The sequence below is a fragment of the Megascapheus bottae genome, chromosome 6 (genome assembly GCF_031878675.1).
Source record: "Megascapheus bottae isolate mThoBot1 chromosome 6, mThoBot2.hap1, whole genome shotgun sequence".
Classification (NCBI taxonomy): Eukaryota; Metazoa; Chordata; class Mammalia; order Rodentia; family Geomyidae; genus Megascapheus; species Megascapheus bottae.
This window is the reverse complement of record NC_143514.1, coordinates 43,659,164-43,684,550: the sequence shown is the minus strand read 5'-3', so window position 1 is coordinate 43,684,550 and position 25,387 is coordinate 43,659,164. Positions and strand designations below refer to the sequence as shown.

Genomic DNA, 25,387 nt, shown 5'->3' with positions numbered 1-25,387 from the left:
CCTAGTTATAATTCCAGTAATGGGAGCATATGACCTTAGGGGCTGAATCTGAGTTGTTCTCTGTCCATTCTGCGAGTGGAACAAAGGTTGTGCTTCCTAAAATCAAGCAAATGGTCTGCATGGCAAAGTGCTTCAATGATCAAAGTCAGTACGGTGAAACACGTCGATCATTCCACTGCCTAAAAGGCCAAATTCTCTTAGCATTGATTTAAAGCTAGAAGGAATCAAGACCCTTTAATGATGCTTTCTGGTGGCTCCCCATTTGTGTTGAAATCAGGAACAAATGTAGAGGCCCTCGCAGAGGGCATGGTTCATTCTTCATTTACTGTGCCTAACAATTGCTTATTTCTCATTCCTTTTTAAGCTACCAGAAAAAATTTTACATTAAAAAAATGTAAATATTTTTATTTGAAAAATGATATTGGATTTTCTAAATATATGTTTATTCTAGAACAGGCAATATATTATAGTTCGTTACTAACAGGAATTTTAGGGAAATCACATGTGTTTACTTATTTATAAAGAGCTACTTTTCATTCCTTCTGTAAAATTTTATCTGCTACAAGCAAAACTGACCCAAAGTTCATTTTTAGAATATCTGTATGACTTTCACAATCTAAAAGATGAAATTTTATGTTTTCTTTTTCTATTGTATAGAGGAGTTACAGTTATATTCATCAGGTAGTGGGTGCATTACTTCTCAAATATTGATACCCCTTCTCATGTTTTTGTCCCCCTTTCCCTCACCCTATCCATTCCCAATCCTCTCATTTCCCCTCCTCCCTTCCCTATTTCAAATAAACAAATAAACGTATATACAATACACCAGGTAACAAAGTCAAATACAGTAACACATGAGATTAACCATAAGGGGAAAAAAGAGAAAAGAAATAACTGCACATAGTACATTGAGACCAATCACAAACCTCTTGTTTCCAAACCCTAGAGTTCATTTTGTTTAGTCTCATCCTATATGACCATATGTACATGGCTTTTGAGCTATTGTGATCCTCTGCTGGGAGAGTCCTAGATGTGTACTAATTATTACAAATGAGGGAAGCCATTGAGCCCCATGTTCCTTTGGGTCTGGCTTACTTCACTTAATTTGATTTTTCCCAAGTCTTTCCATTTTTTATATATTCATAACTTGCAGTCATACTTCAGGATAAATATATAAAAGATACATAAAACTTACATTTCAGATTATTCTGTTACTATAAATAAATATGTTAGACCAGGAGTTTGGCCTAGTGGTAGAGTCCTTGGCTAGCATGCTCAAAGACCAGGATTCGATTCCTCGGTACCACATCCATAGAAAAAAAGCTGGAAGTGGTACTGAGACTCAAGTGGTAGAGCCCTAGCCTTGAGAAAATCCAAGGACAGTGCTCAGGCCCTGAGCTCAAACCCAGGACTGGAAACAATAATAATAATTATGTTAATAAACATTATACATTAATATACTTAGCAACCAGAATTCTAAAAAATTATTTGAAATAGTTTAGAGACAAAATATTGTTGATTTCATTTGTTAGAAAAACAAGGTGTGTCATTTTAGACAGTACTTTTATATTTACTCAAAAATTCATTCAAACAAAATTACATTATCGGAGCCCGAGTGTGGCCTAGTGGTAAAGTGCTTGCCTAGCATACTTGAATCCCTGGGTTTGATGGCTCTATGCCACACACACAGAAAAAGTTGGAAGTGGTGTTGTGGCTCATGTGGTAGAGCACTAGCCTAGAGAAATCGCCTCGCCCTGAGTTCAAACACTAAGATTGGCAAAAAAAATTACATTAGCAACATTTGACTTGTACATACAACTTTTCCATGAATACTTACATCATTTAATATGTCAAAACAACACATTTTTCTGATTAAAAATTCTCTATATGATTCAATATTCAATATATAGAGTATTTTATTATTTACAATAAAATAATAAAGACATTAAAAAATAACCTATCATTTCTGAACATTTCTAGGTTCTTTTATGAGCATTTTAAATATATTAATTCTCTATCTTAACAAACATTTATGATATGAACATAGCCATTAGTATGGACAGAGAATTTGGGATATTTCTGATTCTAATGTCCATAATACTTCTTTAACTATATTATGTACAATACCTTAAAATACAGTCTTTAAAATGACAGAATGAACATTTTGCCACATTGATCTCTTTATTAAAGAAGAGGCCAATACATTTCTAGTTTACCCCAATTACATTTAGCTTCATATGCTGGTTTTCTTTTCTTGTCATAAATGATTAAAAAACTCTGCCAGTATATTTGATGATTACTATTTTAAATTAGGTGGATAACCTATCAATTCAAAACTGATTCTGGCAAAGTTTGATAAATGAGTCAAAGTTAACTTCATCTTAAGTGAAGTTTCCCTAGCAGCAGTAATGGCTGCTGAGAAGTTGGCATCTCAGCTACAAGCTGAGGCGGTGAGGGAATGTTCTTAGCAAAACACTCGCTTCAGCGGAAATTAGGTCAGCCTTCTGGGACATTTATCATGTTTACCTGTCACCAGCAAGACCCAGTCCTTAAAGTGAAATGAGATCATAAGCCCTGGTCCTCCTGCTCTGAGTTGGAAAGAACACACCAAACTGATACTTCTAACAACTATGTGAGTTTGGCAAGAAGCACCCATGAATCTGAAGCCAACACCCATATAGTTGCTCTGGGAATTGAATTCCTTAATACTCTGTTTATAGAACATTGAAACAGCAAATGGATTTAGTCTGTTCTGAAAAAAACAATCTGTCCCCATGGCTTGTTTGGAATAACATCTAGAGTTGCTATAGAAGGATGTAGGCAGATGACCCACATCTGATTTGGAAGACAATTTCACCAGCTTCTGTGGTCCCATACCGCTCAGCCAGATTTTCTTGTTGTTGTGGGGTTTTTTTGTTTGTTTGTTTGGGTTGTTGTTGTTTTCTTGACTCATATTATTTGCATAAAGGAAAGGACACTTTCTACTGAAGCAAAGCAGTTGCTAATTTGATATAGAAACTAGAATAATTAGCAAACTCCAGAGCAGTGGAAGGTAAGCTAGAGCATCTGGTAAAACCAAAACAACAGAAATGAGTCAGAATCCCGTGCCCTTTCAGTCATCATTCGGCATCACTCTGTGGTTTCAGAGCAGTGTCAGTAAGGCGGGGATCCTATGCAAAGTGAGAGTGTACCTGCGTCAGCAAATAGGCAGTTCAGCACCATGTCTATGGTTCATTAAGGCTTTCATGGGTTGAAATGACCACAGTTACCAAGCAGCCAGAGCTCCGTATATACCAGGTTAAATTAGCTTTTCTTTGAAAGGAAGTACTTGGAAAGACTTGTCTTTGCTCCTATGTCCTTACTGGGTTAGCACACTCATACAGACTTAACTAGAGGCCAGGCACTGGGGGCTCACACCTGCAATCCTAGCTGCTCAGGAGGCTGAAATCTGAGGATCACGATTCAAAGCCAGACTCAGCAGGAAAGTCTGGAAGACTTTTTTTTTTTTTTTTTGCCAGTCATGGGCTTGAGCTCAGGGCCTGAGCACTGTCCTTGGGCTTTCTCAAGGTTAGAGCTCTACCACTTGAGCCTCAGCACCACTTCCGGCTTTTTTCTATGTATGTGGTACCGAGGAATCAAACCCGGGTCTTCATGCATGCTAGGCAAGCACTTTAACCACTAGGCCAAACTCCCGGCCCTGGAAGACTTTTATCTCTAGCTATCCACCAGAAAACTGGTGGATTATCTGACAAGAAAAATGGCTCAAAGTGATAGATCACCAGCCTTGTGCAAAATAGCTCAGAGAGAGCACCCAGGCTCCGAATTTAACACTCCCATTGACCAATAAAGGAACAAAAGAAAAAAAAAAAGACAAGTAGACATTGCTAATGTATATATAAAACTAGTTGAAGAAAAGCGTAAAATCATTGAAGACTTGCACAGTAGCAGGGTCTATCTGTACATGTCAAGGCTACTAAAAGAAATGGATAGAGAAGAACACATGCTTTTTTTCTGTTGGTTCATGTTGTGTATACTGAGAGCCAGCCATTTACTAGGAATGGTAGAATTAAGATGAGAGGATATAGTTTCTACTTCTACTTTGTGCATGTATGTGATTCCAACTGTTAGTGTGTGTTGACTAATATGTGATGGATCTTTTCCAGAAAAAATAATGTTGCTCTATATGAAATGTCCACAACAGAAATTTTTTCAAATTTGGGCAAAGAGTTTTAAAAATTTAGATTTTTGTCTGTGAAAAGTTGCATATAACCCAAAGTTTTGTGTAGAATTTCGTTTCTCATGAGATTGGAGAGTCCAGAGAGAATAGGTATGTAAGAAATCCTCCAATAATTTTTTGCTGAAAGAATTTTTTTCTTGAAAAAAAAGGGAAGGAAAAAAACCCACCAACTTTCATGATCACACTCTATTAAGCCAAGACCAGGAAACAATTTCTAATCAGCACTCTGATCTGGGCAGAGATTGTGCAGCCTTTTGTCCCAGGCCTCAGATCTGTATTCTCTATTCACACATGCTCACTTCCAGCTGTTGTCATTGAAATCCCACATAATCTTCCAAGGTTGAAGGGCAGTCACCCATGGCTGCTGCAGTTAAAAGGTTATGCTGATTTCTGTTGTCAAATATTGGCCTTTTTCCTCTTCCAATCACTCCCATTCTACTTCTTTTTAACAAGGAAAAACTCAGCTGCGAATTGCATTACATGACTTTAAAGTCTTAAAAGTGCTCTTCTATTGTGCTGACAGACATGGTCTCAACAGTCTAATTCATTCTGTTATATTTCACAAAGAATCTTCTGGTACCTCTAAAATTCTTCCTGTTGGTGCTAAGCCAGCAAACTTCAAAGTATTGTGGCCTTCTCAATTTGCAACATGCTGTACTTTCTGATAATTCATATTTAGAACATATAATTGAATAAACACACTTGAATTACATTATCAAGAACTGGAGAATTGTTGGTTAAATAATTGTACAATGCAAAGAGTCTAAAAAATGAAAGCTCATGGCATTATGTGGTTTTAAATATTAACTAATTTTATCTATATTTAGAAACCTATCCCTTTGTTTTAGTAAGATTTATCCTCCCCCTACCCCCAACTGTGGTCTTAGAAACATAATTAAAAGCATTTTTAACAATGTATTGCTTCACTTCATCAATGATTTTCTTTGCACGCTTGGCGAACCAAAATCAGTGTTGAGGGTCTTAAAATGAACACATGGCCTTTGGCCATCCTCATTGTTAATGCCTGAGTCCTCGGTGGTTCTGCAAGCAGTCTCTCTGTTAGAGGCTGCATAGCTACTTTAAAAAAAAAAAAAAGACAGGGTGCTGGGCCATTATGATTTTTTGCTGTTTTGCACCCAGGAAATAGGAGAAATCTTGTGGGGATTCCTTCTCTTGTCTCTTTCATTTAAGATAATAAATGGTTTCTAATATATTGAAGGAGCAGATTTCCTTATTTTGTTTTTCCTCCAGTACTTGAGAGCTCATAGCAGAAACTGAAATTATTATAAATAGTTTGATCTGTTCATAAATTAACCAGTTATTACTAAGTTTATAGAAAACTTTGATTCAGAACACAGAAATGATCAGGTTGCTTATAAACCCCCTTTTATTTCAAAATAAACTAAAAATAATCTGAATGTTAGAGTGCTTTAAAAACCATCAGAATTAATTTTAAAAGACTGAGCATACAAAATTCTAATATCACTCTGCTACTTGTTGCATCCTCATCTAATATGATACAAAATTGTAATCTCTTTCTTTTCTTTCTTTAGTTGTACATGTGATTAAAGTCGGGGGGAGAGAGAGACAGACAGAGAGAGAGAGAGAGAAAGAGAGAGAGAGAGTCCCCAAAATAAATTTTTCTTAGTTCTTGTTTAGGCTACATTGTATTTGGGACTACTTGCAAAGCATCCATTTCTTTTTTTTTCTTTTTTTTCATATATTTTTATTGTCATTAATAGAAGGGTTACATTATATTTGCCAGATGGAAGGTGTATTAATTCACATACATTGATACCCTTTCTCATGTCTTGGTCCCCATTTCCCTCCCACCCACCCCCACCCCTTACCTTGTTTTCCCCCCTTCCTTATCCAACTTCAAATAACCAAATACAAATATATCCAATATATCAGATAACAAAGTGAGATAGTGTAACAATATGAGATAACCAAGGGACAGCAAAAGAGATGAGAGATAACATAGTACATTAAGGACAACAATCACTCATTATATGGCTTTTGTTTCTATATCCTAGAGGTCCTTTCATTTAGCATCATACTATATGGCCTTATGTATCTAGGTTTTGCTCTATTGCAAATCTCTGCTAGGAGAGCCCAAGGTTTCTACTGATTATGACAAATAAGGGGAACCATTGAGCCTATGTTCCTTTGAGTCTGGCTTACTTCACTTAATATGTTTTTTTCTAAGTCTTTCCATTTCCTAACAAATGGGGCGATGTCATTCTTTCTGACAGCCGCATAGAATTCCATTGTGTACAAATACCACATCTTGTTGATCCACTCATCAACTGAGGGACATCTGGGTTGGTTCCATATCTTTGCTATGGTAAATAGCAAAGCATCCATTTCTTTGTATAATTCTAATAAAGTCATGATTCTAAATGTTTGAGGAAGATTAATTTGCTAGCAGGACAAAAAGTAATGAAAGGAAAGAATTTTAGCCTGGAGAAGAGAAAATTAAGTTGAGACTATCTTCAAATATTTGAGAAGGAAGAGAATGGAAGAGAGATAAGATTTATTCTGCTTATATTAAAGGGCAGACCAAGGCACATGAAGGAAAGGTTCAAGAAAGCACACATATAACAGTGATTCCTTACAGACGCTGGTGGCTCATGCCAGTACTCCTAGCTACTCAGGAGGCTGAGATCTGAAGGTTACAATTAAATTAAATAAAAATAAAATTAAAAAGCAAAGCACACCTTTTGTGTGATCAGTCCTTCAGACTTTATTTTTTATTGTAATTAACCCATCTCCATGTTACCATTCAGTGATGGCTACTCTATCACTAGCTGGTCTTTGAGGTCCTCTTCATTTCCAATTCAGCCTACAATGCCTTCCACTCAATATCTACAAACACACAAATAATGTAAAACAATCTTCTTTTTTTGCTTTTAGATGCTTTGATATCCATTACAGATAGTGTTTCAGTTAGTTGCTCAGTCACTTGTCACTGAAACTCCTAAGCCCTCGATATGAAATTATGTAACTCACTTTTAATTAAATGTTATTCTTAACTGCATAAATTGGTGAAAACGTGTTACACAGTGAATTGCAATGAAATAGAATTTATTGTGTATAGAGGACCAAACCTCTCCATGTTCCAATTCCAATTCTACCATCATTTATGTGATCTTCAGTAAATCTGTCAACTTATCTGAGCTTAAAATTTCCCCTTCTGTAAGATCAGTAACCAGATGCTATCCACAGAATTGCAGTGGTCATTAGAGTTAATATGTCTAAAGCCATCAGCACCGATACATGATACTTTTAATGAAAATTCAACACTACCCAGTGAGGGGCTCAGAAATACTTTCCAGGTAGGATCCTAACTTCGCAATGCTTTTCATTGGCTAGATCTGTTTTCCTCATGCAGGTATGTGACTATGATTGCCAGATAAGGTGTGGAATGTCCTTGGGCCATGCATTCAAAGTATTAATTAGCTCCATGAGTTCAAGCTGCAATTTCCCTCAGCACATTAAGTCCAGTGGGGAAAACAGGAATAAGGAGGAATATAAAATAGGTCTCTGCAGAACCCTGGGCAAAATAATAAATGTTATCCCTGTCAACTAATTGGGGGAAATAGCATGTTAAATCCTCATGGAGAGTTTTGTTTTTCTTTTTCTTTTTGCAAAAATTCTCAGCGGCTCCAAGATGTAAGAGGTCCTTGTCATTTACTAAGAATATATGTGATAGTATTCCTGAACTTATTTTACTGTGGAAACTTTTAATTTACTTTACACACACACACACACACGCATTTCTGTTTGGTTTTTACAGTACCACTCATAGCACATTTGAGGTAGCATTGATAGAAACCTGACATGAAGGGCATAATACAGAAACATGGAGGACATAATATATATGCATTTTATACCAACTGATGAAGTGATTGGGGAACAATATATTCGGGCTGCATTGGAAGATAATACTGAAGGCCAGGCCAGGTCTTTTGAGGACCTGGAGTCTCTAATTACCTGGAGTCTCCATGAAATTATGGTATACTTGTGGCTTGTTTCTTTCTATGCAAAGTAATAATAATACTATAGGTGGTGCTGTGCTAATCAAGTAACATACATTTGAAGATTGGAATTAGCCTATAAACTGATTGTGTGTGTGTGTGTGTGTGTGTGTGTGTGTGTGTGTGTGTGCGCGCGCGCGCACGCTCGCATCAGTCTTGGGACTTGACTTGGGACCTGGATGCGGTCCCTGAGCTTCTTTTGCACAAGGCTTGTGCTCTATCATAGCTCCATTGCCAACTTTTTGGTGGTTAATTGGTGATAAAATTTTCTGGCTGGGGGCTGGGAGTGTGGCCTACTGGTAGAGTGGCTAGCATGCACAAAGTTCTGGGTTTGATTCCTCGGTACCACATCACAGAGAAAGCCAGGAGTGGTGCTGTTGCTCAAGTGGTAGAGCACTAGCTTTGAAAAAACTCAAGGACAGTGCCTAGGCCCTGAGTTCGAGCCCCAGGACTGGCAAGAAAAGAAAAGAAAAGGAAGGAAGGAAAGAAAGAAAGGAAGAAAGAAAGAAAGAAAGAAAGAAAGAAAGAAAGAAAAAAAGAAAGAAAGAAAAAAAAAGGCTTTCTTGCCAGAACCATAATCCTCAGCTATCAGCTATCAGCTACCTGATAGGATTGCACGCACAAGCCACTGGCACTTTTCTTGAATTGCTAATTTTGATACTTCAGATTTAAAAGAGAAAAGATCATAGTTTGGGGATGTAAGGTGACTGTTAGGTTGCTGTAGCAAATAAACAAAAATACATACACAAAATTATTTTTTGATATTGGCTAGTACACAGTGAATCTATTTTCAGACTAAGATCATGGATGGTTCCATTGGGTTATTTTCTTTTGGATCTTCTGAGCCTAGAACCTTAGAATTTGACCTAAATGAATCAATAGAAACATGCCTTCGTGCAACTTATTAAAAAAAAAAAACAACTTTGTTTTCTCAACTGAGAAAATAAACAAATACAGAAGTAATATGTTACCATATAACCTAAGATAACATGAATTTACATTGTGGTTTTAAAGATAACTCAAGTCAATGGTATGAATCACTGAAGGCATACTTATTACACACCAACATTAAGGGACTGTACCAGGCCCTGTGGATCACGTAAGATAATGAACCACCATTCTGCCCATCCAACTTGTTGTATAAGTACAGAGAGAGTACATGTCAACAAATACCTGTCAAACAAGGTAGATGGAGGCTAGTGACGTAATTTTAGATATTGAGCTAGGCAAGGAAGTGGGAAGGTAGGAAAGTTTCTTTTCTTTCAATGCCTCACAAGCCAATGGGAAGTAGATAGAGGTTACATATAAACTGAAGGGAGGAGGTTGGTCTGTGAATTTGACTTTTCTTTTGAAGGATGAAATTATGAGTTGGAGGCAGTATCCTTAGAGATTAACACAGGACTGAACATCTCAGACAACCCCAAGTGCTTGGGGATTGTAAACAAAGCAAAAGCCTTCTCCCCTCCCAGCAGTTCAGGCATACAGCATGGATAGGCTCAGTGCAATTGGCCTGTCACTTAACAATGATGGGACCACAATGGCTAAGATAAAAAGAGAATAGGGATATATTGCAGTTGATGAAATGTTTTGCAGTCTGCTTACTTCCAGTATGCAGATGAGATGTGATGTCTTAAGCTGAGATCCTTTGATATTGCAACAGGTAAAACAAACATGCTATCTTGTATGTAAACTTCCCTCCTTAGACACAAAGTTAACTCTGTTTAGTAAACATGTAAACTTTTTTAATGGCCAGCCTTCTGGATGGCTTCTTCCCAGCTGTCTCTCCTGTGACCTCAGAGCAGCTCTGCAAGGTTACCTGTGTCTCTGCAAGTCTAGCTTTGTCCTTTCTTACCTTCATGTTAAAAGGGAGATAGATGTTCAGTTCTCTTGTGAAATGAGATTTGGTTTCTATATAATAGCATTTTCCATAATAACTGCTGATATCATCGAAGTAAAGAGAGCTTCTTTTCCTAACTACCCATGAAAGAATTTGGCTTTTTACATTTCTGCCTTGTCCAGAAAGTCTCATTTCTCCCCATTGAGTATGACTGACTCCAAGGCATTGAAATTGGGTTCCCTAATTAGGGATTCATTGAACAAGACTTCAGCCAATGAATTTTTTTAGCCATTTTATAGGAAATGAAAAGAGATCTACCCCTATTTCATTCTCATATACAATTGCTCTTGCACAATGGCTGGAAAATTTAGGATAGATCATTGAGCAATCTGGGTTTTCATCTAAGGAATACTTAACAAAAGTCTATGTTTTACCCTCATTTCTGAGAGGCTTGTTCAAAATGGAAATGTTGAGACCTTTCAGGAATGTTTGATCAGCTTTTCTAATAGCATCTAAATTCTAAACTGCTTAAATTATTTCTTTTATTTTCTTTCCCCCGTTCCCCTCATTTTGCAATAAGGGAGACTAATCCAGATCTTTATAATTTCCCTGAAAGCCATTTTTATGACTTTGTTTTTGTTAGTGAGAATCACACATTAATCTGCTTAGACTTGCTTGGTAATTAATTACTAATTACAGAGAGACCAGTTGGCACTGTCTATATTAGATATCTCACCTAGTAGATTATTTTCTTGTCCTGATCCTATTGAATTTGAAGGGAATATCTGCACAATTCATATTTATTTGGGTGTTTCCATTTTGCAGTGCTGATTGGCTGAAACTTCTAGTTCAGTTCACTAGCAGTGAGAAAAAGAGACAGAACCAACAGGTTCTCTGAGTATTTTAATACAAAGGAAAAATAAACATAGGTGAGTCTCAGCTTACTCATGCATCTGGACTAATTATTACTTGCCAGGCTCTGTATTAGAACCTGTAGAAGCAAACCCAGAGGAGACTATGCATGTTCAATGGACTCACAAAATGCTTTCAAAGATTAAAAACAATCACAGTTCTGCCTGCTAAGTAATGGGCTAGAGATATGTATGGTACACTGTTGATATTGTGTAATGAGAAAAAGAAGCCTTAGGTAAAACAGTTGTTGAAGGTGACCACAGGCTAAATCCTGAAGGATAGATAACACGTGGCCAAGCAAAATCCATAAGAAGAACAGACATAGAGTAAGTAATAGGAAGGGTTCAATAGGTTAATAAGATAGGAGTCAGGGATAATACGAAAGTAGAGAAAGCTAGGCAGCAGTGGAAGATTCCTTTAAATAAGGAATTGAGAAGAGCAAGAATAGGTTTTAGAAGGTGAGGAAAATTAATTCAGTCTTGGGCTTAGGCAAGATAGAACGTCTGGATGCATGGATTACAAATATTTAGGGGTTTAGAACCCAAGAGAGAGAACTTGGCAAAAAAATACTTGAGAGTCTATAGGTTTATGTAAGGATCCATTCAACAACTATTCCCTAACCACTTTGTATTGTGCATTCAGGACCCAATAGTAAAGAAATCAAAAATTAATATAGTGATCACAATATCAAGTCCAGACCAGTAGCTGATGTCATGGAAGCAAATAAAATAATTTAAGAATTACATATGCACATACACAAAAATACTGAAGAAAAGAGGTAGAGAGAAAGAAACAGAGAGAGAAGGAGCACAGACCTTAGAGAACAAAAATATTGAGGATCAAAGAAACAAAACAACCTGGAGAAAGGGACAGTTCACTAAATAATCTCAAGAAGGAGCTCCCTGACCTAGACCTTGCATAAACTCAGCCTACTCCTCACACCTGGAATCCTAGCTACTCCGAGGCTGAGATCTGGGAAACATGGTACAAAGCCAACCCAACAGAAAACTCCTTAAGTCTCTTATATCCAAGTAGTGGATCTGTGGCTCAGAGAACTAGCCTTGAGTGAAAACTCTGAGAGACAATGCCCAGACCCTGAGTTCAAGCCCCAGTACACACACACACACACACACACACACACACACACACACACACAGACACACACACACACACACACACAAATAAATAATATATAACTTCCTTGGTGTTTTTGGTTGCAGACTCAAAGCAATTGTGTTATATTTACTCAGTTCAGAAATTCCTTTTAGTTCTTTCTTAAAATAATGGATTCCAAAAACTGGAACTAAGACAAGTATCAGCCTGTATCTCAAATGAAAAAGACGGAGATGAGCAAGAGTTGGAAATACATGTAGATTTTCCTGTTCAATTATGAATTAACTTATGTGAGTTACAAGTCAGTCTTAGTGTATACTGTGGCTGAATTTCCTTTCTTAGGATCTGTGAGATGACTGTGTTCTTAATGTTACCCTAATAAGAAGGAGAAAAGAAATGTTATGGTTTGGATTGCCAAGACCTCTCTGGGGAATTTGTATGTATTTGGGTTTTTTCCCCTTCTCAGTTCTCTTAATCCAAGAGATAGTACCTCAGACACTTACCAAATAAAAGACAACTGAATAACTAAATGAAGGTTATTTTGACAGGTAAAATTTCTTAAGTAATTTTAGGGTGAGATTTTTGTCATTTTTATTTACTATTGTTGCATATCCTAAAAATAGAGCTATTTATAGATTATATATTTGTCATAAAGTTAACTGAAATTTTTCTTATACAAATATACAGTCCTTATACAAAAAAAGCCATTGTGCATGAGACGCTAGTGGCTCACGCTTGTAATCTTAGCTACTCAGGACAAAGAGATCTGAGAATCACAGGTCAAAGCCACCCTAAGCAGAAAGGTTCATGAGATTCTTATCTCTAAACACCAAAAAAGCTGGAAGTGGAGCTGTGGCTCAAATTGTAGAGTGCTAGCCTTGTGAAAAAGTTAAGAAAATGCCCAGACCCTGAGATCAAGCCCTACAACTGACAAAAAAAGAAAAAGGAAAAAAATATAGCTTTGTTATATATTTAGATTCATCTATTAACCTTTGTTGCATTCTTAAAAGTGTATTTTTATTGCAAATAAGTTTTTTTTTAATTCTCTTCAGATACAGCTGTTTCTTTGAGCCAAGTTTTAGAACAGGTGAAGATGAAGCTGACTGTTCCAAGATGTACAGGCAGCTCTCCCAAGGAGAATCTACCTATGTAAACAGAAAAAATCAGACAAGGGGCCGGGAGTGTGGCCTAGTGGTAGAGTGCCTGCCTAGCATGCACGAAGACCCCATTTCGATTCCTTGGTACCACATACATAGAAAAAGCCAGAAATGGTGCAGTGGCTCACGGTAGAATGCTAGCCTTGAGGAAAGCCCAAGGACAGTGCTCAGACCCTGAGCTCAAGCCCAGGACTGGCACACACACACACACAAAAAAAAAATCAAACAATTGCAGAGCCAGAGAGGGGAAGTGTATGACATAGTGGATCTTTTATGAACTTTATGTTTCTGAATATGCCATAAAATGACAAAACAGATGAGATGGAGGAAATGATGGAAGGAGTGACTCTGGTCCAGAAACACTGGATGACATAGTAAATTATAACTTCCCTTGTACCATCTTTTTCAAGTTCAGAGAAGAGAATAAAGTAAAAAATAAAGAAAAAAGAAGAAAATTACATGTATGATTTGGAGATAGTGGTAATATTAGACTCTTAAGGAAAATTAATTGCATTCAGTAAACATGGAGATAGAAAATTTAAAGGTTAAACAATTTTAAACCACTGATTTATGATATTTTCTTCAGAAAACAAAAAAATCCATACACATCACCAAAAACTCTCTAGTCTCTACACGAGTCTAAATTATTACTTGTACACAAATAATTTGGTTCCATGTTTTATGAACGGATCTTGTATTTTTTATGGCTTTTTATATATTTTCAGTGTGGTGCCTGTAGAAATAAAGGGAACATCTTTAAATCTTGTTTGATCTAAGTGAATGAATAATCCCAACAGACGTTTCTTTAGAGAATAACGTTTCAAAGCTACAAGGGATTTCAGGTATCTAGCTGGTTTGTAGGTGTGCTGTATATTCCTATTGTCCAAGTATCAACTCACTCAAGTAACTATTTCTTTTCAGTTCTCTTTTGATTCAGATTTCCCGTTGAATTTTCCTAACATCTCAAAAATCACCCAGTTATTGCATCATAGCTTTTCACAACCTTCAGATTCAAACGGAAACTGTCTCTCTAACCAAATGACTGCATCCTCCCACATCAACTCAAACAACACTGGCTAGGAGATTAGGGATCATATTCTTTAATCATAATGAAACGAATATTTAGATCTCCGTTGTCTAAATGTCTTCTACTTATGACACTTAATTTTCTTTCTTTTTCTTTTTTGTTTCCACAGGACATTTGGGCTTCCAGGACAGTTTTGTCACATCAGGTGTTTTCAGTGTGACTGAGCTAGTAAGAGTGTCACAGAGTAAGTACAATTTGGTTCTGATATTCCCTAGATTTCTGTTTACTTTGTATCTAATCCCCCTACTGATATACAACACTTGCACATACCCCTTTTATTCTTCCATTGGAGGAGAATTTTGCCATAGAATATTTAAAAAACATCAAGAATTTGAACCTGGAAAATTAGGTATTTTAATGTGACACTCTACGAGATGGATCAAAACCCTGAGTGCTTCACATATGTCATAGTACATAATATGAACTTGGTTTCAAAAAAGTTATGAGTCCTCTCTGATTTCTAAGAAATTCTGCATTTTAAGAGAATCTGTTTCTGACCTTTAAACAATGCTAATGTCCTCCGTATGAGTGACATGGTACAGCGAGGTCATTAGCACTTGTCAATAGTGACTAACCACAGTGAATGAAGAGTGCCTGCCACCAGCCCTGTGCAGTTGATCAAAGGCCTATTGATTGTATTTTTACTACAGCATAACCAGACAGTCCAAGGAGAAGTACAAGAGTCTCTTTTCCTCCATCCTTCCATTCCTCCTTCCATTTATTTCTCCCTTCTCTCTCTTCTTCCTTCTGTATCTCTCCCCATCTCTGTCTCTCTGTTCTCTCTCTACACCCACACATCACACACCTATCTTTTCTTAAGAATATCTGTTTCCACTTTTTAAAGCATATTTACAATGATTGTGATTTTCTAGGTCTCAGTTTTTAAGAAAAATACCAAATGTTAATATTCTTTTTTTAATGCCCCCACCTACTTCCAAATACAAAACAAACAAAAAAAGTCCATACACATCACCAAAAACTCTCTAGTCTCTAGTCTCTCTAGGGAAAATGGTACCTATTTGGTGTTAAATATGACTTTCAAGAGACATCAGTTTTTTTATTAAACGAGATGAAGTAAAGGCACACACTTTCACTTCATGTTCATTCTCCCCACTCACTGTGTTGCAGGCTTACCCGCTTGCCACGAAAGCTAATCACCTGCATGAAAGAATACAGGGTGGGGCAAGTGATGCCATCTTAATCTCCTGAGTCTAGATTCTGTCTGTTCTTACCTTAGTCATTCTCAGGCTGAAAGAGTCTTAAGAGTCTAAAAAATAATGCAATTTTTTCTCACCTCTGTGGGAAAAAAAATAGGGACTCTTTATCTGCCAGACATTGTTCTAGATCTTTGAGGATAGCATATAAAATAATCATCATAGCTAGGCACGTTGGCTCACACCTGTAATCCTAGCTACTCAGTAGGCTGAGATCTGAGGATCCAGTTTCAAAGCCAGCCCAGGCACTAAAGTCCATGAGACTCTTACCTCTAATTAACCACCAGAAAACCTTGAGCTATGGCTCAAGGGATAAGGTATAGTCTTGAGCTGAAGAGCTCAGGGACAGTGCCCAGGCCCAGAATTCAAGTCCCACAACCAACAACAACAAAAAAAAATTCATCACATTAAATGTCTCACATGTGAATTTAATCCCATTTTTACATAAAAGTTAAATGGAGGATTTATTGACATTACCTAAGATCAAATAGTAGGCTAATGGTTCAGCTAAATGTAGGTAATATAAGAATCATACTCATAGATTCAATCACAGGAACTTAAAAAAAAAATCTACCATGTGAGACTAGATAAGGAAAAAATGGGAAGGTAACTATGGATGTCAAAATTCCTAGAGCTGGGGCTTCCTGATGGATTCTGCAGTGTTTACTAGAGGGGAGTTGGGATATCAAGCAAAGAAGCATTAGGAGCAATAGAAGATGACTTAGAATGAAGCAGCTTCTGCTCACTGACAGAAGTGTGCTCAGAGTAACAGCCAGTTGAGAGTTGAGATCAGATTGTTTTGTTAACCAAACGATGTATGTGGTCCTGGTTATTGCATAGCTAATAATCAGGCTATATGTCACAGACAAATAACAATGCATGGATATATATATTTCTATTCACAAGACATTGAAAAGGATCAATATTCTACATTTTTCCTTATAATTTACTAATAATAGAAGTATAATGAGTATATATCAGAGTGTACCTGCCATAGTAGCTTAACAGGGAGAAAAAATTATTGATCCAAATATAGACTCAAAGATTTTTTTTAAAAAATGCTTTTAAACTCTAAGATTGGAGCACTAATCCATTTTATTCTTCCCTGGCTGCTGTAACGCTTACATTTAGTCTTCATTACCATCAGAATTCCAAGGCCTGGGGTTGTTAAGACAAAGCCCACATGGCTGAAAACCATCTCAGCACTGCAGCCTTTTCCACTTCCTGGACTCCCTTCTCACCCTTTCTCCATTGGGTCTTAGACAGATTGGTTGCCAAGTGAATTCTAAACCTGCCTTCAAGACTGCCAGAGGGGATGGTTGTACCCAGGATTGAATTTGCCAAGGGACCTGGATTTGTTTTCTGTTCCTGTGTAGGGCGTTGTGTAGCCCATGTCTGGCATCACGGGCATCCTTCGGCTTCTGAAAGCCTCTTGATTCTGCACACTGCTGTGTAATCGCTCCAGGACTCAATCACACATGGCCTTCTGCTGACTGAAACCGTTCAGCAAGAGCTAGATTGGGCCGTGTCAGCTAAACCATGGCTTCAGGCCAAACTGATCAGCTGTGTTCCAGAGACACTCTCTTCCTCATAGATCCTTAATCTAGGTTTGTCAGAGACTTATTTTACAAATTACCTTGCTTGCTGTGACAGAGATCTCCAGGTGTTTTTCATCTACCCTCCTTTCTGAAAGACTGACCCCCAAAATCACATAAGGGAGAAGTTGAAGTTCTTAGCCAGTTCCTCATGGTGCTATCCACTTTCTCCTCTGCACCATAGTTAGAGGGCTAAACCTCCATATTAGGGACACTTTGTGGGTGAGCAGAGATAAAGATGCACCCTGCAGTCCTTAATAAGAAATAAACAGGTATGTGCGTTGATTAAACCAATGATATTAGGATGTGGTGTTAGCATGAAAAATTGCAACAGCTCAAATTTATCACACATATATCCTGTAGTAGGCATAGTGAGAAGGAGCTGGCAGACATTGTCACGTTCAAGGCTGTTGGGATCAGTGTCTTGCTCTTTTTATTGTTCTTTTTGTTGTTTTTTTTTTTATTTTGCTACACTGAGTTGGCTGACTGCAGACATGTTTGTGTTGCTCTCTTCATCATTAAGAACCAAATAAAATCCAAGAATTCAGAATTTTTTTGTTGTTATTTTTGGGGGCCATGGGGATTGAACTCTGGGCCTGGGCGCTGTCCCTGAGCTCTTCAGCTCAAGGCTACCACCCTACCCTTGAGCCAAGCACTACTTCCTATTTTCTAGAAGTTAATTGGAGATAAAAGTCAGGTCTTTTTGTGCCCAGGCTGGCTTTGAACCTTGATCCTCAGTTCTCAGCCCCCTGAATAGCTAGAATTACAGGAGTGAGCTACTGCACCAGGCAGGATTCAGAACTTTTTTTTCATATATTTTTATTGTAATTAATAGAAGGGTTACATGATATTTGCCAGATAGAAGGTGCATTAATAAACATACATTGATACCCAGAACTTTTATTGAGTAATTAGTTCTTGTTGAGCTGATAAACATTTAGCTTGTTAACTGGTGCTTTGAAAATGACTAAGACTGTTTTCATGTAAACTAAAACTAGAAAAATATTTAATATTTTCAGATATGATTTTACTTTTTGCTAATAGAATTTACAAGGGGGTTTTGTTGGGCTTTTTTTATTCCCAGTTGGGGAGGCCAAATCAGGGATTCGCACAAGCTTGGCAAGTGCTTTGCCACAGGGCTGTATGCTCTCAAGCCTGAACTTTATATTTTTTTAGAGCAGGTTTTGAGGCTTATAGTTTATAAAGGGGTTAATGGGAAAGTACAGAAATCACTTATACTCATCCTCAGCAACTTCCCCTACTATTAACACCTTTTATTAGTATGGAACATTTTTGGTAATTAATGAGCTGTATTGATACATAATTATTAAAGTAAAACCATGGCTTATATTGGGTCTAGTCTTTTGCATTTATTCCTCCTGAGCTTTTTACTGGTCTTGACAAATGTATAAGGACATGTGTCAATATTATGGGGATCATATAGAATTGTTTCACTGTCCCCATGCCTCACTTAATCATATACCCCCTTTTCATCTTTTCATTCTCTCCATTGTTTTTCCTTACTCCCTCCCCCCTTCTTTCTCTCTATCTTGCCAGTCCTGGGGCTTGAACTCAGGGTCTGGGCTCTGATGCTCAGCCTTTCTATACACAAGGTTAGCTCACTACCACTTGAGCCATGGCTCTACTTCTAGAGCTTTCTGAGTAGTTTATTGCAGATATAAAACTCGCACAGACTTTCCTGCCCTTGCTGACTTTGAATTGCAATCCTCAAATCTCAGCTTCCTAAGTAACCAGGCTGGCATGAGCCACCAGGACCTGGCTTAAAGATTTTTTTGATGGGGCTTGAACTCAGGACCTGGATGCTGTTCCTGAGCTCTTTTGCTCGAGATTAGGGCTCTACCACTTTGAGCTACAGCACCACTTCTACAACTGGATATCGTTACTGTCTTCCTCTGTGTTGCAGATTTCTTCCTAACCTGGCCTCCCAGACTCATCTATCTTCCACTTCCCAATCATACCAAATTGTGGCCATATACATGACCCGGGACTCTCACAGAAATCAGTCATGATGGTCTTGACCTAAAGAAAGATTGATATTTTTCCCCTTCTCTATTTAGGATATATTTAAGACTCAGTTTTTAGACTTGACAGTATAAATATTTACTTCCAGGTTTCCATCTCATTCTTGCTTTTTCATTTTCCTCCTTTTGGCTATACTGGAGTAGGGAGCTGCTATTTCAGTAGTTCCCAAGAGGATTCACTGTAATAACGATGTGCTAAGTTTGTTGTTTATATTAGTGTTCCTGCCAAGGTGGCAATGGCAGAGAAACTCTAGCAAAAGCTGCTGGCCTCCAGTCACACAGTCAGATGTGAAGATCAGGCACCAGGCTGCCTGACCTTAAATCATATGAGACACATGGAGCTGGTAGATTCAGGACTCCTGCTGGTTGGCTGAAGTTGTAGGCACCCATGAACTTCCCTGTCACTCTTGACTCCTGCCTCCTGCTACACCTCTCTCTCTCTCTCTCTCTCTCTCTCTCTCTCTCTCTATATATATATATATATATATATATATATATATATATATATACATATATATATATGTCTGTGAAATGCAAGGAAAGGTGAGCCCTGTTTCCCCAGCAAAGAAAAATAAATCCGTATTTGTTCTATTGCTCCCTTTTCCCCATGTGGTGGGACCATCTGAAAGTAGTTATTTATGACCTTGTTCTGTAGGAAGAGAAAATTCAGACCACTGAATACTGTGTTAGAGACAAGCAGAGAGGTATTCCATGCTGGGAAGGGAAGGGTGGGGGTGAGGAGTAGGGTCCCATTTAGTCCCATGTGCTAATAGTGTGGGTTCAGAATCGCTGAAGTTGTTGTAGCATAATACTCTAAGGAAGGAGACAGAAGCCATCAACAGATGGCTCTTATAAGCACCTAGACATACTAGAGGTGATTTCAGATTGGTCTCTTCCCCCTTCAGTTGCTACAGGGACTACTCTGTAGCTGCTAAGTGATATGGCTTTGAGGGCTCTCTGTGGGCACCCACTCTTTTGTTTATTTTGTGCCCATGTGCCTGTTCTCTTAAGTATGTGCCCTGAGGTTGTTAAATGTCCTGCTTGATAAGAACCAGAAATTTCTCTTTGAAAAAAAATCCACTACTTCTGCCCATTTCCTTCCAAAGTGCTGACTCTATTTTCCTTGAAGTTGGTGGAGTGACTCTGAAACCTTAAATACTTCACTGGGAAAGTGGGGAACCACAATATACACAGGCCATTGTGTCTCTGGCCTGGTAAGTTCTAATTTTCTAGCCGTGGTTTGTACATTCAGGCCGGCTGCAAGGGTTAAGTAAACTTCGTGGCTAAGGATGACTTCACAGCCCTGGAATTTAGAAAAGCTGGGATTCTCAGTACACTGTGGCCAGCCTTAGCGTCTTTGGGTGTGAAAACTGCTCCCACTTATCCGGACTGAGCTTTGGATCCTGTTGTACTGCTTGCAGAATCTATTAAAATCCAGCAGCTGAATTGTCCTGGCTCTGCCATCAAAGCCTGGCTGCTGGATTGAACTTCTGGGTTCCCGGAGCTGTTTGTCAATGGAGAGTGGCAGTGAATGGAACCAGGCCTATGCCTCAGCCTGGCATGAGGTGGCACCCTAGTGGCTGTTTTCTGCCTTAGAAATGTACACTAGCTCTAGTTTCATAGAGGAAACAGGCACCAAGATCCAAATTTAGCTCGTTTGTAAACTTCTTTTTTACAGTTGTGTAGTTCTTGGTATGTCTTCCTGTGCTCCTAGACATACTCAAAGACTCCAAGGGAGGAATTTCCACCAGTTCGGTGGCCTCTGTCACACCTGACAGGGTGGAATGTCTGAACACAGAATAAACTCAGCCACTAGACGCAGTAAGAAAATCAGTCTCCAGAAAGAACAAGCCCCAACTTGAAATACAAAACATTCTGGCACAGAGGACTGGTGAAGACATGGGTCTTAGACAAGAAATTCCAGACCTCAGGTTCTTTAGATCCTTTTTAGATGCTTTTAAAATAGTTACAGTCCTTTACATCCTTATTAAAGCAGGGTAGATTTAAAACTTTCTTCCCTGAATAAGTGGCTTGTGGGGATATTCAGTTAAGGAATATGCTATCGTGGTTGTGGCTTAGAAACTTTTAAAATAATTTCCGTTCTTAACGAAAAAAATATCTTCTCTTCAGAGGGACTATTTGGGCTGGAGCAGTAAAGGAAAAACAAAAAGATGATAAAAAAAAAAATAGACTGCAGCCCCTAGCACAAACACGGTGACCTTGCCTTTCATCTGCCATTGCGCAATTCAATGGCAGCCCACTCAAACTATGCTCCCGATCAATATCCTATTAAAGCAGCACAAAAGTCTCCATAAACTTAGTGGTTAGCTATGTTTATAAATGGAACTCGGCATAATTAGGTGGTCAATAGCAGGCTCTCCTAGTAATTTTAAAATGAACATCACACATTTGACATCTGTAGGAGTCGGTGGCACCTCTTCTAGAGGCGAGGGTGTGGAGCAGAGAGTAAGCTGATCACTGTTTAAAAAATGCTAATATCTATCTCCAGAATACAGATTCTAAAGAAAATCTGTCAAGTTTTATAATAGGAGATACTGATTGGCCTTAGGGTCTTTTTTTTCTCCCAGTCATCTTATTCTAAATAGATTATAGCATTGTAAATATTTCATTTCCTCATTCTAATCAACTCCTCATAAAGAGATAAAATAATAAATTTTGCCACACTCTTAGGAGTGGCTTGATTTAACAGGTTTATTCTATGGTAACTCAATAAATTTTCAAAACAAATGCTGAAATTGAATTAGTTAGGAGCAATGTTTTGTTGTATAATTTTTGTCGATGTATCTGGAATGCATATTTAGATTGCAAAGCTGGCAGCAAATGAATTAGACTGGCAGTAATAGGAATTGTCATCCAAATATCATTTTCTCTGAGTCCCAGCTCTTAGAATGAGTGGCCAAACTCTGCTCTTCTCATCCAATAGAGAACGAGCCACCAACAGTGAGAAATGGCACTGCCCATAGGCTGACTGTCCTCAGCTAACCCACCCCTAGCACTTGGAATGAGCATGCACCTGTATTGGGCAGCTGCCCTGGCCAGGATATTATGGATCACTCTCCCAGGTGAAATTAGAACTACATAATAAGGAAGTTATGACATCAGTAGATGCTATGTATGAAGGTCCTGTCCTTTCTGTTATAGTCATACACTTCCACTTCCTGGTAAGAGATAGTCCTCATGCAGGACTCATGAGCCTTTGTTCTCTGGTTACATTTGAAGATGCTGCTACATTCGCCAGACTGTACACTTTCCCAGCACAAAGACTTGGCCTAAGGAGAAGCCAAATGCATAATACTTATATGTACATAATCACTAGCTATTATAAACTGTATTCTCTTCACAGGTTATAGTTGTTGATTTAATTAAAAATGTGTATTTTGTCCAAATTGTGTTCTGAGCCTAAGTCTGAGTTCTGAACATTCCCAGGAGTGCTATTTGGGTTAAATGAGATACTGCCTTGTGTCTGGTATGTATGAGAGTCTTGGTAACTATAACTACCATGATGTTTATTAAGCAAAGCCTTTGCAAAAAAAAGTCTTATACTAATACTCAAAGCTTATACTTGAACTGATCACCATCAACACATTTATTTTAAGAGCATATAAGTGTATATTAAGAATAATCAATTTTAGAGTAATGATTTATTAGAATGATAACCATAGTACTGACCTCTTCAGGATTAGTGATTCTAATAGATTAAGGTTTTACCAAAACTAGCCCTATTCATCTGCTTTTTAGAAAACCCAGAAAATTCTTGTTCTATGTGATTTTTAGTCCCACTTGGTATTTCTGCAATGTTCTGGTTAACCAATAGGTGTCTAATAGGTAACAGGGTGTTTTAAAATTCTCCATCTAATCCTGACACATTAACAACTTTTTTAAGTGGCCAGCCATGCCTGGATTATTTGTACCAAAGTTTTACACATAGTGCTTACTTCTCTATTGTTACTTTATTCTTTTTGAACATTTTTATTATTATTATAAACATGACTAAAGAGGGGTTATAGTTACCTAAGTCAGGTAAAGTGGACATTTCTTTTTGAACAATGTCACCCCTTTCCTCACTCTCTCCTAAATTTTCCCTCCCATCCTACCCACAAGTTGCACAGTTCATAGTTCATGGTTCATCTTCAACACACTGTATATTAAGTACTACTTTTGTATTTGTATAAGCTTCATTTTTAAGAGCAGATATTCCTATCCAATAATCAACATTAAGGACCATTTTTGTGTTTTCCAGAAGCATAACAGAAATCTTTTCTTTTTTTTTTCCCCAGTCCTGTGGCACTGTCCTTGGGCTTTGTGAATGTTAGCACTCTACCACTTGAACCACAGCACCAGTTCCTGCTTTTTCTGTGTATGTGGTACAGAGGAATTGAACCCAGGACTTCTTGCATGCTAGGCAAGCACTCTACCACTAGGTCAGGGTCCTGGCCCCAAAAATCCTTTCTTAAGCCCACGCTAAGGCCACAAATATTGCTGAGATTTGATCTGGGATAGGTTTTCCCCACTGCCTCTAAATAATTAGAAAGGCTACTGCTTGTGGCCCTGTGTATGTCTAGAATGAGACATACACACAGATGCCACAGTCCACAAAGCCACACATCAAGTCAATACAGACACAGAACTAATCCAGTATGTGATTAATAGGGTCTATATTAACCCAGGATGTCTCCATAGATAGAGGAGGAAAACAGTATTAAACATCTCTTGGTAAAAATATTGAAAACAATTATTTTTTCAGACAGCTGGATTAGTAAGTTGTTGGGAAGGGGCTGTGTTGATACGGCTTGATTTCCTAGTAGCTAGTGGTCAGATCGCCTCAGTGCATTATGGGCAAAGGAGCCTATGTGTAAAAGTCCTTCCCCAGTTTATAGATCCTTGTGGTGAAAAAAGACCTCTTAGGCCATCAAATCCATCCTTTGTCGGGGAAGACTGAATCCTATGGCTGAGGCTGTGTTGTCTACTAAACGGGTACCGCATTTGACCTCAATCAAAAGCCAAGACAAGATGATGCTCTAAAATGCAGAAAATCAATTTCAGTCCCAAAGGCAGAAGCCACTAATGCAGAAGAGCAGTCAGCATCGCTCATCCCTCTATGACTGCTCTGCTTGACTCGGAGAGGTCCCATGTCCAACAGACCCCAAGCTGCCACTCCTCCCACCACTCTTACAAAGACATGACAGGGATGAGGAGCAGATAGACCTTTTCCACTTACATGATGGAGATTATTTTTCTATTTCAGTCATATTGGCTTCCTCTCCCAAGTAACTGATGACAAAGACCGGAAATGTGGCTTCTGGGGGAAAAAAGTCATTGTTTCTTTAGGTTGATATCTAAGCAATGTTTAAATTCAGATTACTCTGTTATTACTTATTTAGCTATATCATCCTCATTCCAATGTTCACACCCAAATTCGTGATTCCAGAACCTCATAACCAGTTTTCTTATTTGAAAGTGAGAATACTGTAAGCATATATTCCATATAAAGACAAACTATATTTCAGATAAAATACCCAGAATGGGAAGTGAGCAGATATTCTTAATGTTTTCTTTTTTTTAACAAGCGCATAAAACGTTAGTTCAACTCAATACACCTATGCTGCAGATGTAGTCCACATCACAACCGAACCTGTATGCTGAGAGGAATGTAGAAATTAGAAAAAATCCATTCTTCTTCTAAAGGGCAGACATCTATAACTTTCAGCCTCCAATACTGAATTGGCTTTTATGTCAATAAGTGTCATAATTTTCATGATTTACAAATTCTGTATATAAACTATCAAAGAGAAATTACTTTCATGGCCAAGTTGGGTGGGAAAGAGCATCACTAAATAGTTCCTGTTTAAAAAAAAATGGAAACTTGTTTTCTCAGAAGGAAAAGTTTCTCTGTTCACTTCCTTCTACCTTTCCCACCACACACACACACACACACACACACACACACACACACACACACACACTTTTCTTAAGTCTACAAGTTGAGATCTTGTGAACAAGGTGGACTGTCTAAGTTAGCAGATGACCTTCGATGGATTAAAACCAGTCCTCTGGCTTTGGGCACCTTCTACCACATTTCATTTTAGGAACCAAAACCAAAGCATTGGCTTAAATCTTTTAATAGCAGCAAGC

At 38.1% G+C, this 25,387-nt stretch overlaps 1 protein-coding gene across 6 annotated transcripts in view; it reads left to right on the top strand.

Moving 5' to 3' along the window:
* Window positions 1–25,387, top strand: part of Nfia (nuclear factor I A) — a 367,217-nt gene that overhangs the window by 232,004 nt on the left and 109,826 nt on the right. For all 6 annotated transcript variants that reach the window (XM_090334728.1, XM_090334731.1, XM_090334732.1 and 3 more), the window contains exon 4: window positions 14,493–14,567. In XM_090334728.1, the coding sequence (XP_090190854.1) occupies window positions 14,493–14,567 (75 nt within the window). The remainder of the gene's footprint in view (window positions 1–14,492; window positions 14,568–25,387) is intronic.